Source organism: Mesitornis unicolor, unplaced genomic scaffold, assembly GCF_000695765.1.
Source record: "Mesitornis unicolor isolate BGI_N332 unplaced genomic scaffold, ASM69576v1 scaffold22485, whole genome shotgun sequence".
Lineage (NCBI taxonomy): Eukaryota > Metazoa > Chordata > Aves > Mesitornithiformes > Mesitornithidae > Mesitornis > Mesitornis unicolor.
In genome coordinates this window covers 26025-35082 of record NW_010187804.1, presented here as the reverse complement: position 1 = coordinate 35082, position 9058 = coordinate 26025, and the positions used below count along the sequence as shown (strand labels likewise).

Sequence of the window (9058 nt, the reverse complement as noted above, 5' to 3'; positions counted from 1 at the left end):
GGAAAGAGTAGGCACTTTAAAAGTAGTAATTCAAGTCTTTTTGCTAGAGTTTAATAAACCAAAGAAAAACTTTATCAGTTTGGATTTGGGAAAATATTTACCAGGTAAATTAGCTTCCATCAAGTACTTCATGCACAACATGTCTGGATGAAGAAAGCAGCTGTCTGTTATATCTGGAAAACGAGGCAGGTCTAAAAATGCTGCAAGCTCAAGCATTTTGTTGTGCACTTCTTCATATACGGGCCATGACTGAAAGACAGGGTTAGAGGTTGTTAAACATTTGATCTATTACTGGATTTGTAAATGATTTTAAATTAGTTATCAATGTCAAAATTTATACTATTTAATACAGAATTATTTATACACACTCTATGACTAAATACAGATGCAAGAATGGAGCCAGACTGCAGTACTGCAAAGAGAAATGTGCTAGTTTTAAGGCCCATGAAACATATGAGGAACAAATAGAAAGTTGTTTCAGACCTGCAACCAACCCACTACCCTTTTTGTGAAGTGATCGGTGTTTCCAGATGCTCCAAAAAAAGCTATTGCAAAAAAAGCATTCATCACCTTAGCCTTCTCCTTGGTCTTTGTGACCATGTCCCCATTCCCATTCAGCAGCAGACCCACATTCTCTAGAACCTTTCCAGAATCTTTCATATAAAGTAATTTTAAAAAATATTTAATTCCATATTTGCGTATTTATTTAATGAAAATAAATCTGCAATTCTCTTTTCAAAGCTATTGACTACATGAAGAAATGTCTCCCGATTTCTACTGGGGTTTTCCTGCTAGAGGAATCTAACTCACAGACAGATTTTGACATGCTTGTTCATAATGAACTCAGCAGGACCTGAAGTTTGCGTAAGTATGGACTGTGAGATTTGACCCTCATTTCTTAATACCTGAACTGTTTCATGAAACACTCTTAATTCTCTATATTTTTAATGATTACTTAAATTTACCTCTTAAAGCAATAACTTTCAGTTGTTCAGGGTACTTTACCATTTTAAATGTATAAATAGCAATGTTTTTTCTGCTTTAATTGGTGGTTCTAATTCAGCACAGCAGTTTATCATGTACTCATATTTTATAGAGTCAATTTGCGCATAAGGTACTTTCCTGTAACAGGAATTTAACAGGGGCTTACACTTTGTGCACAGGTTCAAAACTCTCCTGAACAAGAGCGAATTCAGGCTTCTGGGGTTCTTTATAGACCAGATTAAAACCAGAGCAATCATGTTTACAACAACAGTAAGACTGAAATAATGTGTTTTTATTCAATCATTTAGTTTAACCTATTTTAACATAAGCTATGTAGCCAATGCACAAATTTTATTGTTTTGAATGATTGCCAATATTTCCTTTTCTTTTTTTAAAATTATCTCCCCTCAGACTTCAGTCCAGACTTGCTTAACTGTGTGAACACATGCTTATGCAAATGCGTAATTCTGCTGTCATTTACTATTACACATGTAACTTCTTGTAACAGTTAGGAAGTTGTATCATGTTCATTATATTTTCTAAACAGTGTTAAAAATTGGCTTAGTCTGCTACAGGACTATCTTGAGAAACAAGAAAAACACGCATTACCAGCTTTCTACAGAAGACCAGGCTCACAGTACTTTCCATTCCTTTCAAAAAGCAGAGCTAAATTGAATACCACAACAATCTTGCAATAAAACCTGAATCATATGTAACTTCTCTTTATTGTATTTGGAGAAAAATTAAAGTTCCAGATAATTCAAATAAAAGCGTTACATAAATACTATTCCTAATTAGATATAAAGGAAATATGTTTCCCCTTTAATGAAAAGCAGTTGAATTAGTAGCTTCTTAATGATATATCACAGATGAAAATAAAGACACTGAGGATGCTTCAAATTCTGACTGAATTCCTATTCTCAAACATCAAACTATCATCAATGAAGTTATCTGCATAGCCTAATTTAACACAGAGTACTTGAGATACAGCTCTTAGTTGGAGGACTGAAGGTAGACACCTACATCACCTTATACTTGAGCCCCTTTCACTGTATCAGGGTAAGGAAACAGCTTTCCTATACTAGGTACTCGTGAATCATCCCTTCCTCCTCATGACCAACAGTGACTTTTGTTCCAAAGCTTTTGGTTTTGATTTAGAGAAGCCAATTTGGTTCTTCTTCAAAATGGCTAGAAAACACTCTGCTTTGCAATGACAACTGATGCTTGCTTTTTTTTTTTTAAGAGCAAACACAAGTGGTGTAAAAGCTACAAATAAAAATGAATACTGAGAGCCACTACTTGGCTTATTTTAAAGAGTGTTGACAGACAAAAGTTGTTCTTAGCTGATGTGTCTTCATAAAGAGATGTAAACACAACTGGGACATGCAGTCCTAGCAAGGGCATACTAATCCACCACAACCACCAACCAAATCAATTGCTACTTTCCAGGACTTAACCCCCTAAGCTCAAAAATCTTCACTGTAGCACTCGTGTTTCTACAACACAGCGCTGAGTCATGACAATACGAGTTGAACCTGAATACTTTCAGGAGTACACAGTAATCTCTTGAACTGTAAACTGCAAGCATACGCTGGATCCAGCACAAGATCACATCCCTGTAGGACACATCGTAGCAAAGGGCTGAAGGCTGAAAGGTTGAGAACTGAGGATGCTGTAGGTTTACTGCAGGAATCAAACACCGACAATTTTCACCAGTCACTGTGTACTCTGTTCATACTCTGTGTAGTTCTAAAAGAGCTGTGAGATCATACAGCAAATCTCAATCTGCAAAGTTTCATATGTACTGGGAGGGTTAAAACAGAAAGAATACCCAAGTTCCACACAACCAACATAGGAAGTGTTAGGACAATATTAAGAAAGATAGCGCAATCAAGCAGCCCCAAAATTTGTAAGTTATCATCTTCAACCTAGCTATGTATCTCTGCCAGAAGAAAACCTGATGAAACAAGTTTCACTGAAAGTCAACCAGCAAATCAACTTGGAAAGCAAGATTCAGAGCTGGGGCCTCCCTCCTTCAGGACAAAAACCTCTGCCTCCAGCACGCCATGATTAAACCCCAAGGGAGGAGTACTTGGAGAGAGGACAGTGTTAGATCATATGCCATACACTCTCCAAGTATGACTTTCACTTATCCAATCAAATTTTAAAAATGTGTTACATATTTTCAAGCTGTATTTCTGTGCTAAATACTAAGGCAACTCCCCCGTCCATCAGCACGTGGAGTTACTGAGCTCTCACCTTGTTTCGAGAACCTGGGAAACGCTCCATGTATAAAACTCAGTTACAAACCCTTGAGGGCACTTCATAGTTTCAGGAAGACTGACAGAAAACCCTGTTAAAGTTCTGCCAGCCTTTTCAGGTGTTTCGCAAGCTGGGATTCCTTCAGGACTGATCAGTCACACTGACAGTGTCTGTAGCTTGTCTACATTTGGTACAGAGGTTACCAAGAACTTTTCTCAACAGCTTTGTCTCTACAATCTTTGTCTCTTATTCCCACATGTAACAATTAAGGTAGCTTCAGGTCTTCTCCAGAAAGCAGTACAGAAGATCAGTACTACTTGAGAAGACTTTTTTCTTTTCTCCTCCCTCCCCCATCAACTTTGGCTAAGCGTAGGAGAACAAAATACACACTGTGGAGTCAGTGAAGAAGTGTCTAGAACAAGATTTTCATAATGATAAATATTCATTAGACTATTTAAATTGGTTGCCTTTATCTTTCAAAGCTACACAGAATTTTTCACCTGTATTAGAAAAGAACAAGCTGGTTTTCAGAAGCAGATGAGCCAAACTATTAGCATGATAATCAGTTCACAGTAACAGGTAATTGTTTTAGGCAAGTCAAGATTGCAGCCTCTCCTACTTGTTTGGACAATATCAGAATGTTGCTGATCAACAAGCAGAAAACAGCATGCATTGGCTGCCTTTCTAGATAATTTGCAGGCTCCATATCTTCTTGTTTTAAATGTGGTCTGACTGACTTTCTTCTTCGATGACTGTACAGGCCGCTTCCTTCTCCTGTGTCAGGACAACATCCCAGCAGACTACTTACATATTCACAGTTCAGTTTATTTTACTGTGATAATGGTCTCTCCTTTCTGAAAATCACAGAATCATAGAATTCATTTAAATTCTCTCTTTTATATTTTTTACCCCCTCCATCCTCCTCTCCTGTTCAGTACTTTTTTCACAGCGCAATGTGAAATTCCTCATCCTCCTACCTGTGACCTTCCACCCCGGGAACCCTTTCTTCCCATGCCTGCATCTTCTCTAAGGCTCTGCCTTCACCTCTGCTGCTCATGTGCAGCAGTGGACATTGATCCCAACTGATTCTATTAACGACCATTTAATACTGGAATCTAATAAGGTGTGATTTCATTTTTTTCATTATTGGCTTTTTGTAGGTCTCTGGGAACCTTTGACATTTAGAGGTCGGATATTCTTGCAACAGTCTAAAAAGCAGCAAGGCTTCATGATTTTTAAGATGAGAAGTTCAACCCAGACCAAATTTGAAAAAGAGCGTACTAAACTTCTCAGGAAACTGAAAGCAATCTAACTTAAAGGTTTGGAATGCATCAAGTTATGAGGGTTGGAGAAGGGGTTTTTGCAACATAATCTAGAATTTTGGTCCAATCCTTGCATAGAGCAAGGCAAGCCCACAAACCAAAATATATTTATTGTAAAAGTAATAAACCAAATGGATGTCCTAATATGTGTAAACATCTTTGAATGCAGCCCGCATTGAAACACATGCTCTCAGGAACTGAAGTTAACTTTAAATTTATGTAAGAAAATCAGGCACCAACAATGATCACAGCAGTTGCATGCTCTGTGAAGCCTGGTTCGCCGTTCTTTGCTTCTGCAGCTTAACTGGCTCAGATTTATCTGTTCGTCTGCAGCATAAGCCTAATGTGGGACCACGCCAGACACAGTGCATGCAGGCTACATAAATGAATTGACAGTAAAGACAATAACTGTATCAGCTGTGAAATTTACGCCCAAATTAGTATTAAAAACTGAAGGAAATGTCCTTGTGAATAAGTCATTATGTACTAGATCCTTAATGTGGTCAGCAAGCCTAAAATCCTACTTTACAAAAGTTATTTTCCCATGTTTTTTGCAAACTCACAGTACTACACATCTGGCTACCCCCTATACAAACACACAGCAGTGAATCTTGGTGATGTGTATTTTTTAAACAACGTTCCCTCCCCCGACCCTTGCCTGATCTCTATCTACTTCTCAGGGACCATCACCATCCACCTTTGTGCAGCAAATTAACGCAACAACCATCACAAATAAATTCATTGTGCTTTAACACTGTATTATTATGGTTATAAACTTTAAAAAAAATAAAAGGAACATCCACTAAAACCTTTTTGCCACTTAACCTAGCTGGAAAAAACCTAATGTAGTCCACTCTGTCGCACAGTTAGATTCTTTGTAGTCTCTTCATGAACACCTTCTTTGCCAGAGCACAGGGTATACAGAAAAGACATACTCAATGTTTAAAGGGAAGCTTTAAAGGTCCCTTCCAACACAAACCACTCTGTGACATTGTAAGCACGGTTACCACTGCTGTATAGAAATATTCCGCATTTGTGAAAGATGAGTGTGAAAGCAAACTGGGAGAAGACCCCTGCACTCTGCTGCTATGTCCTTTCCTCAGTCTTTATCAGGAGCAAAAGACCAGATTCAATGAGCCTGTTTTGGTGCAGCCATTTTTACATGGACTGAATGAGCGGATACGTTTCTTCAGCTCCTGATATCCATGAATCACATACAGGTGCTGATGTAACAGCGGGAGGGTGTGCCTGGAATTATTAAAAGGGAACCAAATGACAAGAAGAACAGAGACGGGTGAAACTGCTACAACTTCATTTAGGTACCTGCTAAGAAATACGCAGCTCGGGAGATTTCTTCCCCTAGAAAAGACACAAAGAGACAAAGCACACAATTAAACATGCTGCTTTACAAGCCTGCTATGGAGCAGAAAAGACAACTGAAAGGTTAAGACAGGAAAATTAACTCCATTTGTCCATCATGAGGACAGGCAAACAGGTTGCCCAAATTATCTTCCTGCAACAAATGGGCAGAGGAAAAAAAAAATTTTAAAAAAGTCAAGATACCATTTGAAAATCATAGAAGTCACATTGGGAGCCTCTCTCTTGCTCTCTCTTTTGATAACTGTTTCAGCTGAAACAGCTCCTGCATCTTAAAATCCCAAATTACTCCTGATCATTGTTGCAGAGGAAGTGACAAGCATCTTTGTACAGAAAATAAGTGACTCAATAACCAACATTGATGCATTTTTGAAAGAAAAAAATCTAGGTGTGTTAGGATATTGGACTGCACTAAATTGACAAAGGCAGTTTTTACTGAAGAAATCAAGATGGCATGGGGATAAGCCAGCACCCACAAGAGCTACCTGAACATCCAGTACAGATGTACTCCTTCACTAGAAAAGAAAAAAATAAAAGATAAAGAGATTTTTTTGTTGGATGCATAGCAGACCTCTTAATAGGCTACTTTCAGAAGAAGACACCTTGTTCATTACATGATTCCTGGCTAAAGTGGGTTTTGAATAAATGAGTTTCAATATTATTAAACCAACAGAGACTCAGTTGAGCATTAGCCTCTTCATGCTCACAAGCTAACTCTGACAAATTTCACTTTTCTAAAAAAATGTCATCTTTCTACAAATGGAGAGAGTGATCCAGTAAGGAGCCGAACTGTCATCACATATTGAAATTTAGGAGTTTGGGAAAAGAATTTATTGAATTTCATAAATGTTTTGGTAGGCTTGTTTTCTTTCTTCATTAAGTAATGCTTAAAGACAGGTATGGACAAGCTAGAGTTTCTGTTACACAACAGCAAGCTCCCATGATAAACTTGATTACAATAACCCTTTCAGCATGAACTTCCTCCTCAGCTTTTTTCTTTCAAATAAAAGCCTCACCCTTGCTTCTTTTCATTCTGCGCTACTTTCTATCCTGAACAAGCGCTGCATGCACCTGTTAAAATGCACAAAAACATACAGAGTTAGACAGAAGAAAAAAAAAATCCCACAGACTGAAAGACATCCACCCTTAACAAAACTGAGATTACAACGTATCTCAAAACACCAGCAGACCAAAGCAGGAATCACTGCTTGTTTTGGGAAGTAAAAGCAGCATAGCTGATTAGCAGAATTTGTATGGCTAGAATTTTATAACTCTTAGAAGATTTTTTAAAATAAACAAGAATGTCTGTCTTCTGTCTTAATGTGAATTCTTTAAATAGTTACCACTAAAAAAATTAAAATAAAATAAAAAAATAATGTGGCAATTAAGCTCATTCAAATTTTAGTCGGGAAAAGAGGCTCTTACACCTCAGACCTTGAATGTTTTTAGAAAAGGACCTCAGCAAACAGAGGAACATGTCTAAAAGCAGCCTGGTGGCTACACTTACTGGGGAAGGAGAAAGCCATTGGCATTCAAGTCTGAACACTGGGAGACAACAGCAAACATTTTGACCTGTGTTCATGAGCTTATTAATAGATTTAGTCAGAAATTACTTTGTTTGAATCAGACCCAAATTGAAATATAAATATGCAATCCAGAAAAACCTGGAGTGAGACAGTCCAAACAGCAAGTTTCCTATGAGCAGTGTGATGACTTGAAGTTGTGAGTGTTAGCCAATAGCAGATTAAGTGATATGAAATCCTTCTGAAAAGCCAGTGTGGAAAAAAAAAGTGAAAGAAATAGAGAGACAGTTTCACAGGATATAGCAAATCTTCAGGTTTCCTCTTGATGGTGCCACAAACCCACCCCACTGCCTCAGGGAGGCCACTTTGTCCCAGTTTTCCACCTGGTGACAGAGCTGTGCGATACCACCCCTGAGAGCGGCCCTGGAGGAGCAGCCACAGGCAGCTGAGGGTGCTTCACGTGATGGGGAACGGCCAGCAGCAGAAGCACAGCAGGCTCCAAGGATTCGGCAACTGTGCACTAAAGCAGGCTTAAAGCCCCACATTCAATGAAGAAAAGGAAAAGATATACAGAGCAGCTCATTACTTTCAGCATGCTAAGCTGAGACACTATCTTGGTTTACAAACAATACAAGATGAAATGATTAATGACTACACCCTAGTGCACTTATACATCAGTCTCAGCTAAAATAAAATTCATGCCAGTAATTCCTAAATTCCATATGCTTAACTTTAAAACCTTAATTGCTATTCAAAGACATGAAAATAAGATAGTATTAGCTTAATCTATTCACAAATCCAAGACTTGTGCTTACTTTCAGTGCCAAAAAAAATTGCTTACAACTGAAGGCTGTTTTGAAATACTATTAGTAAAGAACAAAAAACCCCTAAGCTGCCATCTCTACCATTCCAGGATAGCTCCCCCATGACCTGGAATTTATTTACTCTTACATGGCTTTTCACATTTCTCCTTTTGCCACATATCTAGGCCAGACTTCTTGCAAGCATTCCTTCTTCCTCCTGGCATTGGGATCATCACTACTGCTCAACACTAAGAAATTTTACATTGTGAATTTTTAAACGGACAATGCCTTAGTTCCTCCACCAAAACCAACCAAAGGATCACTAGAAAAATACAAGCATGCAAATTCTTTTTACAAAAAACAAAGTTTTTGCTTAAGAAAAACCGTATAGTTTTAAAACTCTATAGTTTTTAACTGTATAGTTTTCATTGCTTATCATTCCTTGCCATAGGTTAGAGATGTCCCTTTTAAGCAATGATTTGGCATATGTTTACCTTTTAATCATTCCTCAACATTTTTCAAGTTGAATAAGAAACATCTCCATGTCTCTAAATCTGAAACTTTAAAGGATGGTATTCAGTTCACCTAACTTAAAGGCTTGAACTATGACTTTAAAAAGAGTAGTTCTGAGATAACTAGTTAATGAAAAGTGAAGTTTTACGATCTTAAAAAAAGTCTCCCAGAACACAAAACCCATGAAGTGAAACTCTAACTGAAATCCCGGGGGGGGGAAAAAGTGGCTGTACCACAGCAATCAATCTAAATAGCCTTGCATCCAGCAGTGAGA

The 9058-nt window shown here is 37.9% G+C and overlaps 1 protein-coding gene across 1 annotated transcript in view; it reads right to left on the bottom strand.

Moving 5' to 3' along the window:
- The window catches only part of TAF1B (TATA box binding protein (TBP)-associated factor, RNA polymerase I, B, 63kDa), a gene marked incomplete at its 5' end in the record, with an annotated part of 46241 nt that overhangs the window by 11726 nt on the left and 25457 nt on the right, over positions 1–9058 (bottom strand). The window contains one exon of the mRNA XM_010185592.1: positions 102–249. Within this exon, the coding sequence (XP_010183894.1) occupies positions 102–249 (148 nt within the window). The remainder of the gene's footprint in view (positions 1–101; positions 250–9058) is intronic.